Source organism: Passer domesticus, chromosome 5 (genome assembly GCF_036417665.1).
Source record: "Passer domesticus isolate bPasDom1 chromosome 5, bPasDom1.hap1, whole genome shotgun sequence".
NCBI lineage: Eukaryota > Metazoa > Chordata > Aves > Passeriformes > Passeridae > Passer > Passer domesticus.
In genome coordinates this window covers 2,617,206-2,641,534 of record NC_087478.1, presented here as the reverse complement: position 1 = coordinate 2,641,534, position 24,329 = coordinate 2,617,206, and the positions used below count along the sequence as shown (strand labels likewise).

Sequence of the window (24,329 nt, the reverse complement as noted above, 5' to 3'; positions counted from 1 at the left end):
ATTTCACTGATCTTCTGCCATAAAAATAGGCTTTCCCTTTTTGAAAGTCACTTTTATTTCTGTTTCTTTACTTCATTGACCAAGTTTTATTAAGACCCTTTACCTAAATGCAAATTAAATCTTGAGGCATTTTGACTTGCAGCACAAAATAGCAACAGAGAAGATTATCTGAACCCAAAAAAGAAGTAATCGTTACTGCAATTTAAAAGAAAATATTACAGAAATGTTTATTTTCTGCTTTACTGCTGTATTATATGTTTCCTTCTGGTGGTGAGCCTTTTTCACATCCTCTGTTGCCTTTGTGTGCTTAATACTGACTGAAAAATTTCTTACACTGGCAAGAAGGAAAAAAGAATCATAAAACAGAAGTGTGGTCCTAATTTGAAAATACTTTGTCGCTGTTTTCCATGGGTATTTTCAGATTTCTCAGTAAAATATCCCCTCAGAGCTTACTTCAATTCCTGAATTATTTTTTTCCCAAGCATGATTTCAGTTTTCTTCTCTCTCTGACTGGCTCTTGATGGGCAGGGCTGATTTCTTTGCCCTGAATCAGAGCATGGGGTTGGCACATGGGCATTTCACACCCTTTGGATGTTCAGCTCCTCTGCCTGCTGGTGCCATGGACTTCCTGAACAGCCCTAGCTCCATCCTCCTACTTTTTCTTGGAAACATCTGTCCATCCTGGTAGTATTCTGAGTACTTTGAGCTTGGAAAAAAATATTCAAGGCCAAATTTGAAGCAGCTGATGGGAAATTTTAGGAAAGCTTTGAGGATTTTGCCTCTTGCAACCAACAGGCAGGAAAACTGGCAAGGTCTCTTTGGATCCTGGCCAAAATTTCAACGTGGTTTAGCAGAAATAGCAGCACCTCAGCAGAGCTTTGGGATTTCTACGAGGTTGTGCCAGAGGAGGTGTGAGCAGCTGTAATTAAAACATCAAATATGTGAAGTTTCTGCAAGATACTTTGAGGTGGTGTCAGCCCATGTGGTGTGAACTGGGGGGAGGCATTGGCCAGGAAAAGAGGACAGCTCACCAGTGGGGTTTTTTAAGTAAAAGATGGTTGCCATATTTAATACACATATTGTCATTGCCTCCCCATTGTCCAGCCTGAGGGAAATCAGCCCAAAATGCATTCAAGCTTTGCCTGAGATTTCTGAGAATCTGCAGTCTAGCTGCACTTTATCCTGAAAAAAAATTACTTCCTAAAATAAAAATATTTAAATTTTTTTCTGCTTTTCAACTGCTAAAATGTTTATGTTTCATGCATTTGGCTACTTTTTGTTTCGTTTTTGGTCTGGTGATTTTTTTTTAAATTTTTTTTTATCCACAAATCTTTCTCTAGCCTTGAGAAAATTAGCCTCTCTCCAAGATTCTGCTGGACACTGATAGGGAAAACCACTTCCTCTTGCAAGACATTGGCTGATAGTGCCTCAGTTTATCAGTGAGTGATGGACTCTGTCTGCTCTGAGTGTGAGTAAAGGTCTTGGGATCTCAGAGCTCAAGTGGAAGCCAAGCCTGCACCTTCCTCTCTGCAAATGTATTTCATTTATGTGTATAAATGTATCCCTGTGCTTTGTACCAGGCAGATGGGGACACCACGCTGAGCATCCCAAATGAGCAGCTCAACACGCAGCTAGGAATGCTGACAGTGCAAGGACTAGAACAAGGAACAAACAGAGAGAGCAGGGGCTGGGCTGGATTATTGGGCAGCTGTAAGAAATGCTGCCATCTCCAGAAGATAGGCTGATATTACACAAATGAGGGGAGAAAAGTATTTAAACCAGAGAATTAAAGTTTGGATTGCTCTGGTGTAAATTCCAGTGCAGGTAAATGCCTGTAGCCATCTCCTAGGAAGGAATAACCCTGTGTTATTGTGACAGTGGACACAGTGAGGACTGCATTGCCCTCTTTCCCACTGGATGGGATGCTCTGATGGGATTGCAGCACTGACTGATGTGGTGGAAAAGGCTTGAGAGGCTTTTGGCTGCCAACTGTCCCATGAAATAGATCCAATGAGTGGATCTGCACCCAGACTGTGCTGAGCTGCATGAAAAGGTGAGACCAGAATCAGCTGCAGGAATTGCATCATGTCCAGCCTTTCTCTTGGCCAGGGACAGCCTAGTTCAGTGGGAATGCAGCAGGATTAGGTCACTTAATCTGGAGCCTTCTCCATGTGGAGACATTCATTAGGGTAATTGATCTAAACACAGCTAAAGCCACACTGTCCTGCAGCATTAATTATTCTGACATTCATCCTCCTGGAAGCCCTGGGAAGAAGAATTTCTGCTCCTCAGTAAATGGTGTTAAATTGTGTATTTGTATGTATGCAAGTGCTTTCAAAATGCAAAGAAAACAAAATCTGAAAATCTCTGCAGAAAAGTGCTCTGGAGGGCTTCCAGCTGGTTAAAGGATTTTAAGAGCCTGTTAAAGGATGTACCTTCAAAAGATCAATTTAAATGCTGCCTGCTTTATACTCATTGTTTATAAAGTTGAAAGCATCTCTGATAGTGCCTATTCATTCTCACAGCAGCAGAGCAGGAGCAGGTTGGTTTAACTCCATCCCTGCCGTGTCCTGGAGAGGCAGAGGGAGCAGGTGCCTCTGTGGGGAGGAGCTCAGCTCAGCACGGGCACTGAGGGATTGAAAGGGCAGGAAACTGAGTTCCTGCAGTAATGCAGGCTTTCAGCATCTGGCAGGACTGGCTGGGCTGGGGAACAGTGTTATTTTGTGTGCAGGAGCTGTGTTATTTTGTGCAGGACACTGCTGCCATGTCTGTGTGTTGTACAGCCTCGTGTTGTAGGGCTCTGTCTGCTGTAGGAGCAGCACTTCACCCTCCCACAGAAGGGTTTGTCCTGTTCCCAGTACTATAATGGAGAAAGCCCCTGGGAGATGGTCTAGAAGTAGGGAATGCCTGATACATGGAAATTCTTAAGATGACTGGTGTTAAATACAGCAGGATGTGTTTGGACAATGATCCCAGGCACATGGTGTGATTCTCAAGGATGTCCTGTGCAGGACCAGGAGTTGGACTTTGATGATCCTTGTTGGTCCCTTCCAGCTCAGAATTTCTATGATTTTATAACTACCCTGGTGCAGTGTCCATCCCCGAGTGCAGGAAGGGCCTTTGCAATCCTCCTTGAGCTCTGTGGTCACAAAAGATGGTCCTGAGGTCTGCCAAGAGACCAAACTTTTTCTGTTGTGCGAGTCCAGAACCATGACCAAAAAAGTTAGACTTGAGCATTTGCTACCCAGGGATGCTCCCACAGGTGGTCAGCAAGCTGTCTGTCACCTTTCCAAGCCTGCTGCAGAGCTGTGTGGGTCTTACCACTGAGGAACAACATTCCTGCTTGTTTGCTCAACATCCACAGGCAGGTCCACTGCAGGGGATAAGGGCATGGCAGAGCCTTGAGAATCAGAGAACAGTTTGGGTCAGAAAGGACCTTTAAAGGTCATCTAGTCCAGCTGCCCTGCAGTCAGCAGGGACATTTTCAACCAGATAAAACCCCCTTGCCTGCTCCAAGTGCTGACAGGCTCCAGGGCCTCCCAGCAGCAGGCAGGAGACATCAGCTAACTTTCCCAGGACAGGAGGAAGTGAAGCTGGAGCCTGTGTGCAAGAACGTCCTCCGCGCCACTCCGACCCTTTGACCTCCAGCACTCTCTTGAATTTTTGGTGGTTTCAAGAATGGGTTTTGCCACTTCCCATATTTAATGTGTTCTGTGGCTCTGTAGATCTCAGACCTAGGAAGCTGACTCCATAAGTTGTTGCACTTTGCCTTTCTTGGTTGCACCTCACCACTCATAGTGACGCAGGGCTGATCTCAACCAGTTCTCCTCCACGAGCTATTCCAGACATCTGCACTTCTTAAGAAGCAAGGGGAACTCCAAGCCCCACAGCAGGAAAGTCAGAGTGATCCTGTCTGTCTTTTCAATAGGGATTATGTTCCAGTCTATAGCACCTGATATATCATAACCTTTAGTACTAAACATTCCTAAGTAAAGTTTGTGTCCTCCAGCTCCATAGCTTAAGGAAGTTGAGCAACAGGGTTTGTATATGTGTATGTAAATTAATCTGAGGCATTGCTCCACCTTTTTTTCCCTCAAGGATGCTGCCAAAGTCCCCAGTTTCAAGTCAGAGTCCCTGGGTTCAGTTAAACAGCTACATCAGATGATTGCTCAAGTCCATGAGCAAGCAGAGCGTGACTGTTCATTCTGCTGGATAAACATGGATTTCAGGTTACAGTTAGAGGTGTGTGATGAGGTGTAGCCAAAATCAGTGGACTTTACAGGGGAACTGAGAGGTTTTCTCCTTCCCAGCCCACTGAAGCTGAGTCTGGCCCATTTCAAGACCCATGAGGTTTCTTCAGTCCCAGCAGGACACGTGTGGTTGCTGGTGTGTTTTTGGCTAAACCCCATCACCTCCCTGTGTACCTTCTCAAAGAGCATCTGTTCAAGTATTTTCCTGAATGGGCTCCTGAGCTCACGTTGCTTCCAAGATTTATACATTTCTTCACTAAATTTCCCACCTTCCTCTGGCCTTTTTACTTGCTGGAACTCATTTATGTGCACAGCCCCCTGCAGGTGCAAGAAACACTGAAAACCTGCACCCATTTGGTTTAGTGATGGAATTTGTATTCTTTCCCCAGGAGGCCAGATCTGGCTTTGAGCTTGTTGGATGACAGGTGGGGTTTCCAGTGAGTCCATTTAAACAGAGTGCTGTAATTAAGAGGATCTGGCTAAAGAAATTGCACAAATTAGAGCAGACAGCTGTTGTTTGAAAGGAACAAGCACTTTTGTGGTTTTTTTAACATAGCCAGTTCTTGGCTTGCTTCCAGAGATACTTCCATTAGATCTTATGGATAAAAACCTTCAACTGTTAAAAATATAAGTGAAAATAACTCTATTTTCCCCCCAGAAAAAAAAGTAATGAGCAATAGGCAACATAAGGAAGATATTCATAAACTTTATAGCATACCTAGAGATGACTGACTTCAGGTGTGTACAGAACAGAGAGAGGCTTTTGAGGGGAAAAAAATACGACATCCATTTTGTTTTATTCCTACATTTATGCACAAAAGGTGAGATTCCCAAAACAGAGGTTTAAACTGGGACCATAACTCAGTGTGCAAATCCTTTTCCTTCAGAAAAAGGTGTTCTTTCTGCTTTGTAGAGACAATTCAGCGTGGAAGGGATTGATCCAAACCAGCTTCTGCAGGGTGCTGGTGGTGAGTTTTGGCTCTTGAAGCTGTGAGAGGATCAGTGCCATGTACATGAGCAACTTGGTCTAGTGGGAGGTATCCCTGCCCAGGGCAGGGGGTTGGAACTTTAGGGGTCTTTAAGGTCCCTTCCCACCCAAACCATTCTGTGATTCCATGGTTCTGTATCAAGGGTTGTAAAAGAAACCTCAGTGATCAGTTCTGCACATTATATATTGACAGATTCCATCATTTCTATGTACCAGGAGGAGAGTTTTTCACTGCCCTGGTCAGTGCAACTGGGGACAAAAATTCAGCTTTTTCCAGGTTTCTCTAACATGCAGGTGCTCAGTGGGCATCTAGAGATATTGAAAGTAATGATTAATTCATTTATTCAATTACTTTCCCCACTAGCAAGTTACATAGGGCAGCTTTCAGGCTTAAAATCAAGCATGAGCTTAAAACAAAATGCTGTGTCTGGTTGGTGTCTCTGATGAGTTGAAAAAGTCAGACCCAGGTGCTCCACAGAAGCTGTGCAGGAATGCAGGTGACACCAGCTTGAAGTCACACCACTGGATGGGTACAGTACTGGGATGGGGACCAGAGGAGAGCTGGGAGTGACTTTTGCCTTTTCCACTAGAAGCTTGTCCATTTGTCCTTCTGCTGTACAGGCACTGTAAAGTTACTGAGCCCTTTCTGTGAGCCTGGAGCTCTGCTGGCTAAAATCCACAGCCCCAGCTGGTTATGAAGTGGCTTTGCAGTGTTTGCTAATGGTGTTTATAGAAATTAGAGCAGGGAGTGTGAGTATGGGCTTGGGGAGCCAAGAGGAGAAATGAGGAATGTAAAAAAGGAGCTGTTTTCTTTCCAAAACCCTCACGGTAATACTTTCCTTCCTCTTTTTGAGTGCTTTCTGTGTGGTTTGATTTTTTAAAAAAAATTTAAACTTTTATCTCGCTCCTCACCACCCCTTATTTATTCTCACCTTGTCTCCTTTTCTAGGAAAACCTCTTTTTTGTGATGGAATACCTCAATGGAGGAGACCTCATGTTCCACATCCAGAGCTGCCATAAGTTCGACCTTCCCAGAGCAACGTAAGACATTTATCATTGCCTTTGGGCCTGGCTTGGTTTTATTCCCAGCTCTGCCACTGCCCTGTAGAGGAAATCTTAGGCAGATTATCTGACCTCTCTTCACCTTGCCCAGCTGAAAAGTGGGGATGATGCTTGTGCTGGAAGCCTCTCTATCCCAGCTGTCTCCAAACTCAACAAAACCATACAGGCCATCCTCCCAGCTCAGTGAAGGACTGGAGTGAGTCACTCCCCATCCTCTTTTCCCTCCCACTGAAGACTTTCAGACTCCATCCACACACTTGGTTTCACTCAGACATGACCTTGCATCTTTACAACACTCTGTAGCCAAGCTGCAGGACCTGCTTAAGCTGAGGTTCCCAGCCCAGTGGTCAGAGGTGAAGCTATTGTTTGTTAGAAGTAATGGGATTTTCACTTTTTCCCCTTCAAGTTCAAGGGGGTGGGGTGAAAACCTATCAAAAGCACAAAAGGTAAATTTAAACAAAAAATTAATATACCAGCAGAGAATTAAATATGTATTTAACTTTGATTAAAGTAAATAGAAGAACTGGAATAAATGAAAGTTGCTTTTGATCCTTCTGCAAGCAAAAGGTATTTTGAAAGTCAATATTGAAACCACTAGAGGAATTACTTTTATTTAATAATTTAATAACAAAAAACCTACACCATCTTTTAAATCAGTGTTTGATGATATTTTTCAAATGCATTTGAATGTCCAGAATTAAGGGCCAATGCATTGAAGACTGAGGGAGCAGCGCTGTGCCACACTGGAGGGGGATATGATCCTCTGGTTTCATTCCCTTCTGGGACAGCACTTTCATTCTTCACATTGATGCTGCCTCTTGGCAGCAGGATGTGGTGGAGTCCTTTGGATAAAAATGTGGAGTCCTTTGGGTAAAAATGTACTGAGAACAGCAATTTCAAGCTCAAAAACACTCCAGAGAAAGGCCACCAGCCTGCTGGATAGCCCATATTATGGACAAACTTTCCAAATCAGAATAAATTCTTCACTGAAATTGTGGTCAGTCATTGGAACAGGCTGTGCAGGGAAGTGGTGGGATCGCTGTCCCTGGAAGTACTCAATAAATGTGGATGTGGCACTTGGAGATGTGGTTTTTAGTGATGGTTTTGGCACTGCTGGGTCAATGGCTGGACTCGATGCTAGATGGGTTTTCCAGCCTAAATAATTTCAGAATTCCAGGATTCTTTGAAAAGTAGGTCATAAATCTGAGCAGGGAGTCTGTCTGTGCTCCCCATCCCAGATTCCCCCTGCTTTTGGGAATCTTACATCACCCATCAGGAAAACACAGTCACCCCAAGACTTCTGGAGACACTCCGAACCTTCTGGGAACCTAAGGAAATTTTGGCTGTGGGGACAAGGTTTCCCTCTTTTTTGGTGTAGTTGAAAAAACCTTTGGGAAGCTCCTGTTCTGACCTGTGCCTTCTGTCATTCAGGTTTTATGCTGCTGAAATAATTTGTGGGCTCCAGTTCCTCCATTCCAAGGGCATAATATACAGGTAATTTTATTCTTTAGTGTAATTAATATGCTAAATGCTAAACCTTTTCTGCTTTTCCCTGCAAGCACCAATGGCAGCAGAGAGGCTGTTTCTTGGCTGTACTTACTGGCATTGCAATTCCCTGCAGATTTCCCTTTTACATAGTTTGGGTGTTTTATTTTAAAGAAAGATCAAAACTGCCTTTTCTACACTCTTTCTTTCAGAACCCAGTTCTATTTTAGTTAACAGTAAAACAAATTAATTTATTTGGATTTATTTTTTACATTTTGCATTTACACAGAGCCATTTACACAGCACCCAGTGTAGGCACCTTGTTTAAGCTTTCAACATATCAAGGTATATTAAGGTCAAGTAAGACACAAGAAATTTGGTACATCTGCCATGCTGGTTACTTTGGGACAGTGGTGACAAGCTCAACTCAAGTACCAAAAGCAGGGAGACAGTGGTATATCTTGATTTTTGATTAATTTTGTGCACAGTGGGGAGATGGGGTTCATCTCACCATCATGAATCTGAGTTGTCTGTCAAGTTCTTGTAGTAAGCAGAGAGTAGAGGGCATCTTTAGGTTAATCAAGCCTGAGTTAAAATGTGTATGGGAAGTGCCCAGTTCTACCAGAAATTAGGCCACAGTCTGATTTCCCATGGCCAAAAGGAGGAACTGAATTTCTGGGGAGCTCTGGTGAAGCTCATCTTCATGGTAAAATTCAGTTACTACATTGCAGCCTTCTTTAAAAGCAGAAAACGAATACCTTGTCACAAATAAATGGGAAAGCTCCCTACAGCAACGATGTTTGCTGAACCCAAAATGAGCTTATTTCAGTGTTTGTCATGTAGCATGAGCATTAGAGCAAATGCTGAAAGTGGATGCCTTGCTCACAAGCCATTCTCCCTTTAAAACACGAGCTTTGATTCTTATTAGTACCCATGTGGGAGCCATTTATAGTCTTTATTGACCAGTGATGGTGATTGCATAAACATGAGATCAATATCAGTGGCATTAAGCTAAGATCATCTCTGGGCCCTCAGCAACTTTTCCTGCTCTAATTATTATTCTCCATGAGTGAAGGGAAAAATTTTCTGAAGTGCCCAAATCACTTGGCCATGTCTGTTATTTTTAGTCAGTCTTCTCAGAAAATCTGATTAAAAATATCTGCAGGACATGGTGATTTTATGGCAGGGCTGCTAATGCTGACATTTTATTTATAATTCACATTTTTACTTGGAATCACTGTGCCAGTGCCGTGTTGGGGTTTGGGACCCATTTCCTCCTGAAAGGAGAGGGGTGCTTAGAATCTGGAGCCTTGGGAATTGAGGGAAAATTGGGACATCTGGGCACTGGGTAGCATGTGGATAGGAAGCAATATCTCATTCCCAGGAATTGGTGATATTGCTTTGGGTATCAAGCATTGAGAGAAAAGGTTTAACCAGTCCTACTTTCTTTTCCCTTTTTCACTGAAGACAATGACAACGAGGTCAGCTGAGAACACAGAGTCATCAGTATCTCTGTCAGAGCAAACTAAGCACTTAGGAAAGTGAATAGAAATAATTTTTGAAGCTACATCTCTTGCGATGTCGCAAGAATAATGAATCCAGCTGTTCTGTCTCATGCGCCCACGTTTGGAAACATTGGCTGAAATTTTAACGAATGAGACAAGGTATTTTTTGGCAGAAACCCCAGTCCCTGGGGCCAATGAGTTTGAGACTCATCAAAATAATGAAAGCAAACTGTAGGTGATGGGGTTTTTTTGTTTTGCTTCGATCTACCGGATGAATAAAAGCAGTGCTGGCAGCCCGAGATTGATCTCAACATTGTAACTAAAATAAGTCATTCCAGCTGGAAATTGTGACAACATGAGTGTCTGCCACTTGGAAGGCAAATGTCTCGGTTTTCTCTGTATTTCTCTTTGATTGATGACTCCCATTTTGTCTGGGGCCATATTCTTGCAGCAGTGAACAATTGCCCTGTGACAGCAATTCAGTGTGTGAACACTACAGTGTCCCCCACCCTGATGGGGACCTGGCCCAAGCAAGACAAGGAGCTTTGCACAGAGGGATTCTGAAGAATCATCTTCCCTGCAATTGCAGGCCATTATCTCAAGAGCATCAAGAAATTACCTTTTTTGAGGAACATTTCTGAAAAAAACCCACATTGTGCAGCAGTTGTCAGAGGGAGGGTGTCCCTGCAGTAGCCTCGTTGTTAGACCTCTTGCCTGAGATGTGGAAAATCACAGAAAATCACAGATTCAGAGTGGTTTGGGTTGGAAGGAACTCTAAAGATCACCAGCCCACTCACCATGGGCAGGGATGCCATCCACAGGATCCGCCCCATCCAACTTGGCCTTTTGGCCAAAATATGTGCAGGCTGTGAATTAGCATGAAAAATAACAGTTACACCCTCAGCTGTGGGTACAAGCAAATGTGTCTGGGTGCTTTGGGAGCCCTGAGAAGGAGCAGTGATTGCTAGCACAAACCAGGCAGTGCAGGAATGTCTGTGCTCATAGACCAGGTGACCCAAATTCCACCCACATCCCCAGTTAAGAGCAGCATCACTGATACAAACATTTTACCTGGGCCGTTGTATCAGTTAAAACAAAACCTTTAGGTAAGATTTAAGAAAATTGACATAGAAACCATGCCAGCCTTCCTTTCTTTCTGCCTTTTCTACTTTACATGCTTTTCTCTCCTTTCAGAGGTAGCTCCCACTTGAGGACCTCTTTGTTCTCCACCAATGGTCATGATTCATCAGCTTGTTTGCTTTTATTTCCTTCTCTGTCCATTTCTGTTTTCTTCCTCTCTTGGGGCTCTTTGCTTCCCAGAGTAGCTCAGAGCCTGAAAACTCAGACAGCAGCCTGGCAGCTGAGTGTGAAAGGTTTTGTAAATCCCAGGGTTCAGCTGGTGCAGCCCAGCAGTGGCGGGGGCTCTGCTGATGTCTGGGGTTATTCTGACCCTCTGCAGGGCTTGTGGGTCCTTACCTCTTGTGGCATTTGTAGAGTCTGCACTACAAGGGAGATCTGGCAGCAGCTTCAGAGAGAATATTGAGATTCCCAGGGGAGGAGAGAGTGAGAATTACCTGCTCTCATTCTCCAGGTTGTGTTAGGGCAGAAGCAGCAGCTGGCACAAAGCCCTTCTTAGCTTCACTATTGTGCATCCTCAAAGGAAACAGATTTTAGAACATGTCTTGGCTGATGTGATCCCTGGAAATGTTCAAGGCCAGGCTGGATGTAGCTTGGAGCACCCTGGGATAGTGGGAGGTGTCCCTGCCCATGGCAGGGGATTGGAACTGGGGGATCTTTACGGTCCCTTCCAAGTCAAACCATTCTGTGATTCCATGATTCTGTGTCTTCTCCAGCAGATAAATCAGTGCTGCAACAAGAGAAATGCAGGAGAGGGATGCTGAAGCCCAAGAGAGCAGTTCCTCATTTATCCCTCAGCCTTCCTTTGTATTTCCAGCATGGAGGCACTACACAGAGGCAGAGAACAAGTGTAACCTGCTAAAATAACTTGTGTGCTTTACATTTGAAGAACGGGATTTTCTTCTCTTCCTCCACAGAGACTTGAAGCTGGACAATGTCCTCCTGGACAATGAGGGGCACATCAAAATTGCTGACTTTGGGATGTGCAAGGAGAACATGTTTGGAGATGCAAAGACAAGCACTTTCTGTGGGACTCCTGACTATATTGCCCCTGAGGTAGGTGTGGGGCACAGGGAGGTCAACAAGTGCTCTGGGACAGGGAACACATCTCCAGACATGGCTGTTGTGCAGTGGTGGAGGCTGCAAAGAGCAATCACCTGGTTTGGAGCAGTTCCAGCCAGAAACTGGATTTCAGCGTGGCTCAGAGTCTGTGTTGCTGTTTGGCATTGCTTATTTTTATGGCTAATTCATTTTTTGTTGCAAGTGGAACTTTGGCTTAAACCAAGAATGAGAATGCTTAATGGAAATTCTTTTTGGGCCATGGCAGAAGAAACTCCAAGAGGTCCTTCAGCTGAGGGACAGACACAGCCTGATGAATGCTGTGTCCTTTCCCTTATTTCTTTCAATTTTTAACCAGAAACTTGTTCTTTTTTTCCCCCCTAGAAAATTTATGTATTTTAAACTAGATCCCTCCAGAAAAGAGACAGTTTCCTTAACCTGATGACTTCACACAATGATAGATCTTGCTGTGGAGAGGCTTTGACTAATTAGGTGGCCAAAGAAAATATTTTTTTACCTCAGAGAAAAACCTACAAGTCATCCATGCATCATGTCTGACATTGGTTTGGAATCCATTTATTTACCTTTCAAGATCCCATTTTGTAATTTTAGTGTTTTCATGATGGATATTGGTATTTTCCAAAGAGTTGCCAAAGCCTTTAGGGGTTTTTTTCCCTCTGCTATAATTCACTGGTCCTTCACTGTGCACTAAGGGCTTGAGTCTGGCTGAGGTTACACCACTGCTGGCTCAAGGGTCTCTTCAAATCAATTGGATTTCTATTGCCTAAGAATGGGTGTAAATGTGCTCTGCAATCAAGCTGCAATTGTCTTTTATTCCACTTCAGTATGCCTTTATTTAAGAAAAAAAAAGAAAGCTATTTTTTGCTCCTAAAAAAAAAGATAGCCAAGCGTTGATCCATTATCTGTGATTTGATTTTATTTTATAGAAAAGAGAAAAACTGAAATAGCTCAGAGTTTTATTTCTACACCATGTTTATTTTAGGGATTCAACGAGTGCATATAAAACATTTTATCTCTAAATTGAAAGCACTTCTGGAGTTTATGGATCATCTCTCCTGCCACAGGCAGGAGCACTGGACTCTGTCAGTATTTCACTGCAGCTGCTGCCACTGTAATTTGTTACAGACCCAGCACCTTGCCACAGCCATGCAAATAAGGGGGGTATGGGTCAGTAGACAAGCAATTTTTTTCATTTCAAAAAAATCTGACCAGAAAATAAGGCAACCTGAAATTTATTACTGAGTTTATTTTTGTCCCAGAGAATTTCAAACAAAATAAACTTTTATTTCTGACTGATTATTTAAAACACTTTAATTTCAATTTCCACATACTTTAGACTTTTAAAGATAAAGCCTTATAAAAATAATTTCTCTTCTCAGAGAGAAAGGTTTGGATGATTTTATTTGTGATCCAGAGAAAAAATATATTAAGGGGTTTTGCTCATTATTTTTTTTTTGGCTCTGAGTGGAACTTATTGCATATATTACAGCATATATTCAAATCTATTTTTTGTACTTTTGGCATCTCCTCTTTTGGAGAGAGATGTAGGATAGAGCATCCCATTGCAACCAAGATGTGGGCTCAAAGACTGTGCCTCGAAATGAAATTTTCCAGTCTACAGCTCTAAAATTCTGCTAAGAATCTTACACACCACAGTCATCATGTGAACCTTTAGATATCTGCCATGTAAAAATCTATATATGAGCAGGTTTTGAGGCTCTTTGAGAACCAAAGGAGACAAACGGGTTGTATTTTACAGCAGGTGGGTATTTAATTAGATGTTTAAAACTGGTGAATTTCCTTCCTTGGCTATAAAAGGAGCTAGTGAGAAGTGGTCCAGCTCTAGATATCTCCACAACAGATATCTAAAGGCAGGTGAGATTAATTTTGCTTCTCCAGAGAGGAAGTTTGAGCACTTGGTTATGGTCCTTTAGGCCCTGGGGAGGCTGTCATTCCAGCTGGATGTCACTTTATAGGTGACACTGAAGGGCACAAGCCAAGGGACTGGCTGAGGACAAATTCCCATTCCTCCATCTAAAACCCAGTTGGTCTCAAGAGCACAGATCAGCAACTCCTTTCATGTTTTTCCTGGGGAAGATTTTGCTGGGGTAGAGTCACACCATTTTAAGTGACTGGTAGTCCTGAACTACCTTTAAGCTGCCACATTTGTAATTTTAAAACTTGTGTCACTGGAATCAATCCCAAGATGCTGATTCCTGACCATTTGTCTTCTTGGACTTCACAAGCCTGATTTGAACCCTTGGAGAGCAGGCTAAAGATGTCTTGTCTCATCTTCCATATTTGAGATCTCTCTGGTAGCCAAGGATTTGTTCAAGTCACACAAGAATTACATGTAGCCTGCTGTCTGCAGTGCCAGGGGCTGTTTTGGCACCCAGGCGTGGCTGTGCCTCGTCGCTCCAGATTTCCACTGGCAGAATTCTGGGTCCTGCTGCAGGCAGGGGGAAGTGTGGTATTTTCTGAGACCCCCGTTGAAGGGAGGAAAGGATGAAATTTGACTCTATGTTTTTATAAGGTTAATTTATTATTATATTATATTATATTATATTATATTATATTATATTATATTATATTGTATTATACTGTACTAAAACTATTCTGAAGAATACAGAAAGTTAGAAAGATATTAATCAGAAGTCATAACTTTCTCTTCTAGAGTTTGACACAGTTTGTCTGTCATTGGCCAATAAGTTAAAGCAATTCACACGTTGGCTAAACAATCTCTAAACTACGTTCTAAAGTAGCAAAACACAGGAGAAGCAAATGAGATAATATTGTTTTCATTTTTCTCTGAGGCTTCTCAGGTTCCCAGGAGAGAAATCCTGGGCAAAGAGATTTTTTAGGAAATATGACAGTGGCAGGGAAGCACCTCTGATAGAGCAGCTGTTGCAAGGCCATTGTCTGGCCACCCTCCTGAAGTTGAAAAACTCATGTCAGACATTTTACTTCTGCCTTTGTGCCTCTTCTTTCTGGGCAGATACTGCTGGGGCAGAAGTACAACACCTCCGTGGACTGGTGGTCCTTTGGTGTCCTGCTGTATGAGATGCTCATTGGCCAATCCCCTTTCCATGGCCAAGATGAGGAGGAGCTTTTCCAGTCCATCCGTATGGACAACCCCTTCTACCCTCGCTGGCTGGACAAGGATGCAAAGGACATTTTGGTGAAGGTGAGGATCACCACCAATCAAATGAAAGTCTTTCTGCCAGAATTATTACCTTAAATTTGTTTATCTTCAGCTGTTGTAGAGAGGAGCAGATTTAGTTTAGTCGCTGACTTTCCTGTGGGCATCAAACCACACCTCTCCCATAAGGAGATTTGGGTGTCTTCCTTCTCTTGATTTGTGATGGTGGCTCCTCACAGACACCAGCAGAGATCAGTTTATTTGCAGAGCAGTCCCTAAGGTGCAAAGCTTGTTAACTCCTGGGAAAAATACTTCAGTCTAAGGGTTACATCAGACTGAGATGTTGAACATCTCTTTTTTGGGGCACATGCTGCCAAAACAGTCTATACTTCTGTCAGGATTAGAGGTAGTAATCATCTTAATACCAATCAGTAAACTTCCTTTTTTAGCAAAAAATATCCCAACTTTTTCTCCATTATGGTCTCTTCTCATTGCACTGACTCTGGATAATTACATATTCCACCCTGCTTTATGCCTGTATTATCATCAGAGAATTTAACCTATGGGATCAACATTCCAGCTTTTTGTAAGGGAGCCTGAGAGGAGGCTGGGAGCGAGAGGGAACATCCGCCAGCATGCCTTTTTCCGGGAAATCAACTGGGAAGCTTTAGAAGAGAGAAGGATGGAGCCTCCTTTCAAACCAAGAGTGGTAAGGATGGATCTTCTTTCAGTTCCACCCATCTCAGGTCTTCTGAACTGTGCATTTCTACTGGCTGCCCGAGCTGATCCTCACAGTATTGCTTTAGCTGCAAGCCCAGGTCTGGCACGCCCACACCTGAGAAACCATGAATTACTCATTGCTTTCTCAGTTACTGCAGCAGGGTAACACCTTCCCTTCACCACAGAACTGCAGCCATTCTGAAGGGATTATCTTTCGTTGCACTGCAGAAGGTAAAACAGTTCAGGAACCAAGTGTTTGGCTACATCAGAATAATTCTGACTATTAATAACAGTCTTGTTAAATTATTAAAGTCCCATGAATAATAATAACAACATAATTTAATTTGACAAGCACATCATACGTTCATTTTACAGTCTTCCACAACTGTTATACAAATGATGAGTTCAGTCTGCCATGTTACAAAGCTGTAACATCCCTGCCTGGCAGAATTCCTGGATCACAGGCTCAGTGCCTCCTTTATAATATTTATATTTACTGGCTCCCAACTGAAGGTTGAGCTGAGCCCATAGGAAGCTGTCTGATAGGGCCAGTACCATGGTAATAAAGATTTAACTATTAGTGGTTTGACATCAAATTTTTTTTTTCCTTTTATTGAAGAAATCTCCAAGTGACTGTAGCAACTTCGACAAGGAATTCCTGAATGAAAAACCCAGACTGTCCTGTGCTGACAGAGCACTGATTAACAGCATGGACCAAAATATGTTCAGCAACTTCTCTTTTGTGAACCCTAAAATGGAGAAAATATTTTCCTGAGATCTGCCTTACTGAAGGAATTTTCTGTAATGATTTGAGTAGCACTTTGTCAACTGGAGACTGTGCATGGTTGTTTTTATCAAGAACCCTCAAGAAAGAAAGCACCTCAGTGAAAGTTTGTACCATGCCTGGAGGCTTCTGACTTTTTCCAGTCCATAACAGATGCCAGCCCACTCTTCATTGATGATAAAGTTTCTTTGTGGTATCTTTTGGTCTCTCTTCTCTCTCTTCCCAATGTTCTTGAAGTTGAAAGCATCTGAAAATGAGGAGGTCCCAAAACCTGTTCCCCACTACTTGTACACAGAGCCAACAGGTTTCTCTGTAAGGAAAAATGAGTATATTTGAGCTTCTGGTGATGCCAGTGCCCATTTCTGCAACTCTGACCCAGACCCACCTTCTTCTGAAGGAAAAGTGGTTTGCTCAAGGTCTGAGGGTATCAGGGAAGAATCAGGTTGGATGCTTTGGTAACCTCCACTTGTATGTGTGCAGAATTGCCAAAGTGTGCACAGCTTTGAAGAAGTAATTTTACTACCTTTAAAAATGCTCCATACACCCTTTAAAAATGCTGTTCACAAGTGTTAGGACTCAATTTTTCTCCTTGGGACAAAGTGACTTTTTTCAGGTGCCCATTCCACCATCTGCACATCTCAATGGATTGTTACCAAAGGGAGTGCCAAGATTGGTACAGAAAACCAGAGGTTTACACTTAGTGCTTGAGCAGGAAGGATGGGAAGTTGCAGAACGTTTCAAGAACCCTGTTCTAAAGCTTTAAGTGTCTTCTGACACACCAGACTCAGGGCAAGATCTCAGTGGAGCTTTCTGATATTTTAACCTAAAATCACATGAGAAAAATGCAACATTTCCTCAAACCATTGTTTAAGCATTGTGAAAGTGGCCTTCCAGTCGCAGAATTGGGGTATTTCACTTGAAAGGTACTAACTGGTCCTGCAAAGGCTGATTTGCTTTCTCTAAATGATGTCCTAGCTCTTTGGCACAGGTCAATGAGCTGCACACAATGGTCACAGGGCAGGAGGCACATCAGGTGAGGGTGGCCCTCACCCCACCTTGTGACATCTTGCTGTGTGTTCTGTCCCTTTGCAGTCTGTGGGAATGTGGGTGGGTTTTAAAAAAAAAAAAAAAGAGTCTTTTCTGTGATCCTTTCATCATGGCATCCTTTTAAATAAAGGTGCACTGCTTTCTGAGGTTGGAGATTTGTGAAACCATCCAGTAAATAGTTGTCACTGAGATAACCATGCAAAGCTGGGTCAAAATCAAGTCAGACCCCAAAAAGAAGATTTTTTTAACAACTTGGGCTTAGGCAGTCACTCACATTGGTGTTGGGATCTATTTGAAGAGCATACATTTGGGGCTTTGTTGTATCAGCCTCCAGTCCATGGAGAAGAAAAGCTCTAGAAGGTGAGTTATCCCAAAATCAGGTTCCCTTCAGAGGTGCATTCTTGGTTCTGCTGATCCAGGCTGTCAATTTGGACCTCCCAACAGGATGAATGCAATCACTGGCAGTGACTGCAGGCACAGAGTCCAGCAGGAGCAAGGGCTGAAGTACCTGAAGTCAACAAGAAGAGCAGAACACCCTGCGAAAGGTTTCAGTCCAGTGACTCTGATGAAATCCTAGTTTGTGCTGTATGAAATGCAGGAGGGGGCAGCTGTGCTTGCAGTTTGTGGAGCTGGTCATCATGTTTAATTAGAACATGAATTTAGTTAACATGAATTTTTTAATGCCAGTGCTGTTTGTACAGTTTAATAAAATGTTGTGTATAATTGGCAAATGGGCATTGAAGTGATAAAATAGGGACAAAGAACAGAGGTGCTTAGAAAAGCCATTAAAATGGCTCTGTGCTGTCTGGGGAACATTCCCCAGGGGAATTTTGACCCATAAATACACAGCAGCAGCAAGCACTTGAACCACTACTACTCCACAGGGCAATATCTAAACCAAGGATGTGGTGCTGTGCAAAGGTACCCAGGAAGAGAGAGAAATGTTTCTTTTTACTACCAGAAGGTGACACAGCTCTGAATGGGGTCTGGTATCTCTGAGGGGTTGCAGGGGAGATGTGCAGAGGTTTTTATTAAAAGAGGGTGACGTAGGACATCTTCCTTTGACACCCAAATGAGGGTCAGCCAAGTCCTGTGAGGGCCTGAGTGTGTCCATGACTCTGATGGAGTCTGGCCAGCCTGATCCAGACTAGAGGCTGCATTTCTAAGTGTTTGAAGACTGGCAGTATCCCTGAAGGGCTTTTAGGGAAGTTCCCTTTGCTGCAGCACAGCAGTTTGGTCTTGACACCAATGCAGGGACAGCCCAAGAGCATAGACTGAGGAAGGAGGGTGCTGGTTCACCTCTTGTGGTTGAGTCACTGAAGAGAAACAGGTTTTAACACCTCTGATCAGAAGGAGGGCTCTCTGCACTCCAGCTGTGGTCCCATGGAACCACAAGCATGACTTGTGAAGGAACTCGTTGAGTAACTGCTAGAGCAGGCACAGCATTAGGATTAGTGTGAAGCTTTTGATGCAAACCACAAGAAGAAGCACCTGCTTCTCTCTGCAGGGCACCTTCAGCTTGAAAACCCAATAAACCCATGGAGGATGGGGGCAGGGAGATGGGGGAGGTGGGTACAATCCACCACAAGCGTGCTCGCTGTGTCCCAGCTGTGCCTCTGGGGTGTGAAGAGTGACGTGGGAAGCAGCAAATGCTTTCCTGTGGTGACAGTGATTGAGAGATATCAGCCTGGGAGGGCTGAAAGCCAAGCACCCACGCAGAAATGAGCAGGAGCCCAGGTACCCACAGAGATGTTCCTTTGCCTTAGCTGAACCTGGCACCTCCATTTTCACCTTATTTCTCTTTTTTCCCTCTCCCCTCCTCCATAAAGTGGTCTCTTTATGGCATAGTAGATGGCACTTGACAGGTTTGGTTACTTGTTTGCTGAAGGCTCAATCCTGCTCTAGAGCCCTGTGGGATCACAGCCCTGCTGCAGGACCATGGAACCAGCAAACATCAGGGTCTGACCTCCAGCACCACCTGCTTCAACTCCAGTTTTGGGAGTCCCCAGCACCCAAGTGCTCCTTTCTCAGTCTTGCTGTCTCACCTGATGGATGTATGGATTCCTACTTGCTGGCATCCACCAAATCAGGATGAGTGGCAGTCAGCTGCCAATGACAGCCCTGATTTCAGCATTCCTGCAAAGACTCCCAAGAGGATCTGGGTTGGTCTCACAGCTCCTCAGCTTTCAGAAGAGAAAACCAAGCTCTGTCTTGCACCCCACCATGCTCTTTGCAGCCTGTGCTGAAAGGAAAGACAACTTTGCCCAGTTGTTACAAGACACTCTTGCAGTACAAAGGTGTCATCAAAAGTCTGAATCTGACAACAAAACTCCAAAGAGTGGGTCCTGGCAGTTGAAACTGTGTAATTATCTTTGTACCTTAGACATGTAAAACCCACATTAGAGATCCCAGCTGGGACCTTACCTGCTCCCTCATCACCGGCAGCCACCAGATCATCATCAGTCAGTGTGTGGCTCAAAGTGTGTCTTGTGGCATGAAGCCAGCAGAGGTCTCAGTGCAGAGCTCAGGAAGCTTTTCTACCTTCCTTGCTTACACAGAAATTTTATCTCTGGTACATCACAGCACAAGCAGAGCTGGTGAAATGCAGGAAGTGTATTTTTAGCTCCTCTGTGACTGACACTGGGTGCAGCCCAGTGATTGTACCCACTGTACTGGGGTCCATTCCACTGTTGGTAAAAGGAACTTTGGAGTCCTTTATCTTCTACATCACCTCAATGTTTATGTACACAAAGATAGAATTGGAAAACAGATGAGATGTGAAACGAAGGAGAAAAACCAGCATTGAGTTGTAGAAGGTCAAGCAAGCACAGAAAAGGCAAGTAAGGAACAAAAGAGGGATACAGGTCAGTGTAATGTTATTTAACACTTCCCTTCATCCGCTGGTTTCAATTAGAGCTCTGCCATTTTCCTTCAAACCATCAGTACCATCCTAGAGTCGCTTTTGTAGCCAAAGCACAGAACTTTTGGAGATTTCAGAGGATGGGACAGCCTGAGACCAGAATGGCTCTGATCTGGCCTCCCAGGTAGCACAGGGCTGCCATTCCTGCTCTATCTCCCCCAGAAATCCAAATATTTCTGCTTTGAATCTGGATTCAGGACCCAATTCAAGTATTTTAAGTAGGCTGTCTATAGCAGAGGAATGCAGTTTAAGTGCTTGCTTTTAGTCAGGTAACAATCTGAGACACCTTGGGCTATCCTGGAGGACTTTTGCTAAGTTTGGGTCTGCCCTACAACCTGTGACTTACCCCACAGCCCTATTTCCCCCAAATACCCCCAACAGCTGTGGACGCCTCTCTGTAACCAGTGGAATCAGGCCTGGAGTTCACCCTCCAGCAGGACCTGCGCTCAACCAGTCAAGTGTTGTAAGAAGAAACATCAAAAATTAGTTATCAACATGTTTTCTGCAGTTGCTAAAGAAACTTCATGAAGGAAATTCTCCATCCTCATTAAGGGGGACCAGAGGGCACTGCATTCCCATTTTCACTGGCAAGCATATTCCCTGCTCCCATACTAAAGCAGTGATAATGAGAGAGACACCAAGCTCAGTAGTTATGGTGCTTTGAGAGCTGTCTTTGCTCTTGAAGGGGAACACTTTTAAGCTGAAAGAAGATAGGTTTAGACCAAATGTTAAGAAATTTTTATTTTTTTTTTTTATTCAGACGGAACTGAGGCCCTGGCACAGGGTGCCCAGAGAAGCTGTGGGTGCCCCTGGATCCCTGGTAGTGTCCAAGGCCAGGTTGGACAGGGCTTGGAGCACCCTGGGATAGTGGAAGGTGTCTCTGCCCATGGCAGGGGGTGGAATGAAATGGGCTTTAAGGTTCTTTCCAACCCAAACCATTCTGTGATTCAACCACAGGAGATGCTCAGTTACAATTAAGCTCAAGGGCATCAGCTCTTTCTCATTCTTCATTTTCACATGTTGAATTAAAAAAACCCCAACCCTTAATCTCTGTTCCAAGACTCAACTGGATTCTGCCTGTCTGGGACCCAGCAATCTCCCAAATCATGCTGCTCCTCTGCCTAAACAAAAACCTGCCAGTACACAGCAGCTGGGGAGGTGAATCATTATTTTAATAATCACCTAGAGGAAAACATGCTGCTTGAGTGGAGAGAAAATAAAAATTAAGTATCACATTTAATTTATGATGTGGCCTTTTATTTTAAAGGAACATAAACTGAAAATATTCAGACATCAAAGGAAGAATCTCAGCTTTCACTTCTAAATTCTATTTTATTATTGCTGTTAGCCTCCCAGTAGCAAAGGAAATGAGTTCTTTGGTAATCATTTCCATTTAATTTTCAGCTCCCTTCTGTTGATAGCATCGTGTGTAACCTTTTTTCTAACAGTTACTTTAAATTGTGTATTTTGGTATTCCATTCAGCTGGTGGAGAAAGAAAAATCAGTTCTAAAAAAGCCATTTTATCTCTGCTGTACGTGGGCTCAGCAGGATAATGTGATATCACAGTGAGCATATTTATTTTAAGTTATTGGTATTTTCCACCAGGGTGAAATTGTTCAAGATATAACCTCTCATTGCCTCCCCTCTTCCTGCCCAAAAAATGTCACGGGGCCAAAGCAGTGGAGAAAAAGGAACAAAATAGCAACGCTCATTGAAAAGGAACAATAATCCACCCAGCAAATCAACTCAGTTCTGGTCATTCTGGGCAGGATGAAAAGAGTGAAAAAACCTGACAAAATGGGGGAAATGGAGCACACAATCATCACAGGGATAATAAATCCCTGGGCACAGTTTTTGAGGTAGTGAGGGAGGGGTCAGCGGTGCCACCGAGCGACCTTTCTCATAAAGATGTTAAAGCTCAATAATGTGGTTTGGTCCTTCAGGAGATCCAGTGACACTGGAATTCAGATGGGAAGGGGAATGCTGTTTTTCCTTTGTGCTGAGCTCTCCCTATGCCAAATCACAGACTTGCTTCTTTTTCTTTGGGTGTACTGAAAAGAAAGGAATAAATAGAAAACCTCCACAAAAGACCACAGCAGCTTTGGCTGAAAAACAGCCAAAAGCAGGGCTTGAACCTTCTGAAATGAGGACTAAGTGCCTTAATATTCCAATTAAATTCCTTGTTGAGAATCAGCAACACTTTCACAGACTTATGTGGAACAACCACTGAAGAGAGACAGCTGTAGCAGCTCAAACCACTGCTTTTAGCAGCAGCATCCACCTTGCAGCACTTCCCATGTTCCAAATGGAGAGTCTCCAATGGAGCTCTGGGGAGCTGTGATGTGGTTCTTTATCAGCCCAGAAGCATATGGGAGATTAAGATCTCGTGCTTCCAAAGTCTTCCAAAATGTTATGTCTAGACATATGTGAGAAGGTGACAAGGAAAATTCAAGGCTGGGGCTGCAGAGGGCCACTGCAGGAGAAAACGTGCATTTTTTTTCTTGGTATAAAGAAATAATAAAGACTGGTCGCTGTGGAGTCACTCTCTGAAAAGCACAATTCTTACTCACCATCAGTGCTCAGCCAAACACTGACACTGGAGTGGTGAAACTATGACCAAGCTCTTCATTTTCAGAAGAAATAAGTCAGCACTGCAGTGGAAGCAGCTTTCCAGCATGACATCACAGGTGTAGCTCAGTGTCCCTGGCACAATTCCTGATTTACACCAGGGAATCAGCTCCAAACATCTGCCCCTTCATTTGATTAGAGATTTTGGATTAACCTTGTGCTTCTTCTGCTGTTAGAGAGGAGATGTCTGGAAAGTGTTTTTATTTGAGTGTGGTTCTGCAAACAGTATAAACCTTGCTTAATGTGTTAAAGGATCCCTTTTCTTCACAGTCTGTAGACCTGAGCTGGATTTTAAGTTTGGAATCTATTTTCCATGATAGGACAAGCCTTATTTTCTTCATCTGACTTTAGCTATAGGGATCATGGAATCATAGGATTATTTAGACTGAAGAAGACCTCTAATTCCATGGATTCCAGACATTAATCCAACACTGCCAGGTGCTCCAAGGGTCCAGCTCAACAGGACTGGGAGTTTTCCCACACAATCAGCAGAGGCACATGGAGAGGAAGGTTGATCCCATCCCAAAAAAGGGGATCAATAAAAAATTCCAACGAAACACTCTCCAGCTGCCTGTAAGACCAACACCAGGACTGAGCCAATATTGTGTCTGTGACACATTTGCAGCCCAGGTGACATTAAAGTGCTGCAGAAATCACATCTGTGATTTATACCTGCACCAGAGTGTGTGGAGTGTAGGTGTCTGTACCTGACTAAGCACAACCTCAGCTCCCTCTACAGTCACTGAGGACTAATTATTACTGTCAGAGAAACTTACAACCCTCTTACAGCCTGCCCATGGAGTGCTGAGGGTTTATTACCTTGACAGCAGGCACCAAAAATGCTGTGAAGTGTTGGAATCTGAAATGTAGGGAATTTTTAGAACTTTAGGCCTGTAAGCCAAAGCTTAGAATTAAACACAGGATTCAATCTGAGACTTTGGAAAAGACTTCCAAACGAAAGTACTAGAAGAAAGAATGTGGATTTATAGTCTAAAGCAGAGACACATTAAGTTAAGAAGAAGGAATTTTAGAGTTTTAGAGTTTAAGATATAGAAAAAATAAAAGTAATTACAAAGATAAACAGGAAGTTTAAAATACAGTACTGTAAGTTTGTGCATCCTAACATGATTGACTAAGACAACTTACACTAATATGAGTCTGTAAGAGAAAATATTTAAGGATTGGATCAAAACCACAGATATCCTTATTAGCAGTGTTTCATTAGTCAATAAATCCTTAAAAGGTCTTATAAATAAGGGTCTTGTGACCTTCTGAATGATACAGTAAAGATGTGAACCAAACTCACCCTTCCTGTCTGTATAGAAGATAAGAAAAATAAATCACATCACCTAAAAAACTCAGGGATCCCATCTCTAACTCATTCAAAATTCCTTCAAAAATCCCTATAGTGAAGTGAACCCAGGTGTGATCTCTGTGATATCCTGGCTAAGTTCCTGGTGCCAATGCCAACAGGCTGAAGATATTGCCCTGATCCCTCTCTTCCTACACCTGCCATCTCCAGATAAAGAGAAATCAGCCTATGCTGAAGTCCAAAACATTCAGTATTATTATTCCAGATTTAC

At 43.3% G+C, this 24,329-nt stretch overlaps 1 protein-coding gene across 1 annotated transcript in view; it reads left to right on the top strand.

Moving 5' to 3' along the window:
* Window positions 1–16,346, top strand: part of PRKCQ (protein kinase C theta) — a 51,996-nt gene extending 35,650 nt beyond the window's left edge. Inside the window, exons 14-19 of the mRNA XM_064421711.1 lie at window positions 6,188–6,279; window positions 7,732–7,794; window positions 11,345–11,483; window positions 14,503–14,691; window positions 15,227–15,355; window positions 15,986–16,346. Of these exons, the coding sequence (XP_064277781.1) occupies window positions 6,188–6,279; window positions 7,732–7,794; window positions 11,345–11,483; window positions 14,503–14,691; window positions 15,227–15,355; window positions 15,986–16,141 (768 nt within the window). The 3' untranslated portion in view covers window positions 16,142–16,346. The remainder of the gene's footprint in view (window positions 1–6,187; window positions 6,280–7,731; window positions 7,795–11,344; window positions 11,484–14,502; window positions 14,692–15,226; window positions 15,356–15,985) is intronic.
* The last annotated feature ends 7,983 nt before the right edge of the window (window positions 16,347–24,329 follow it).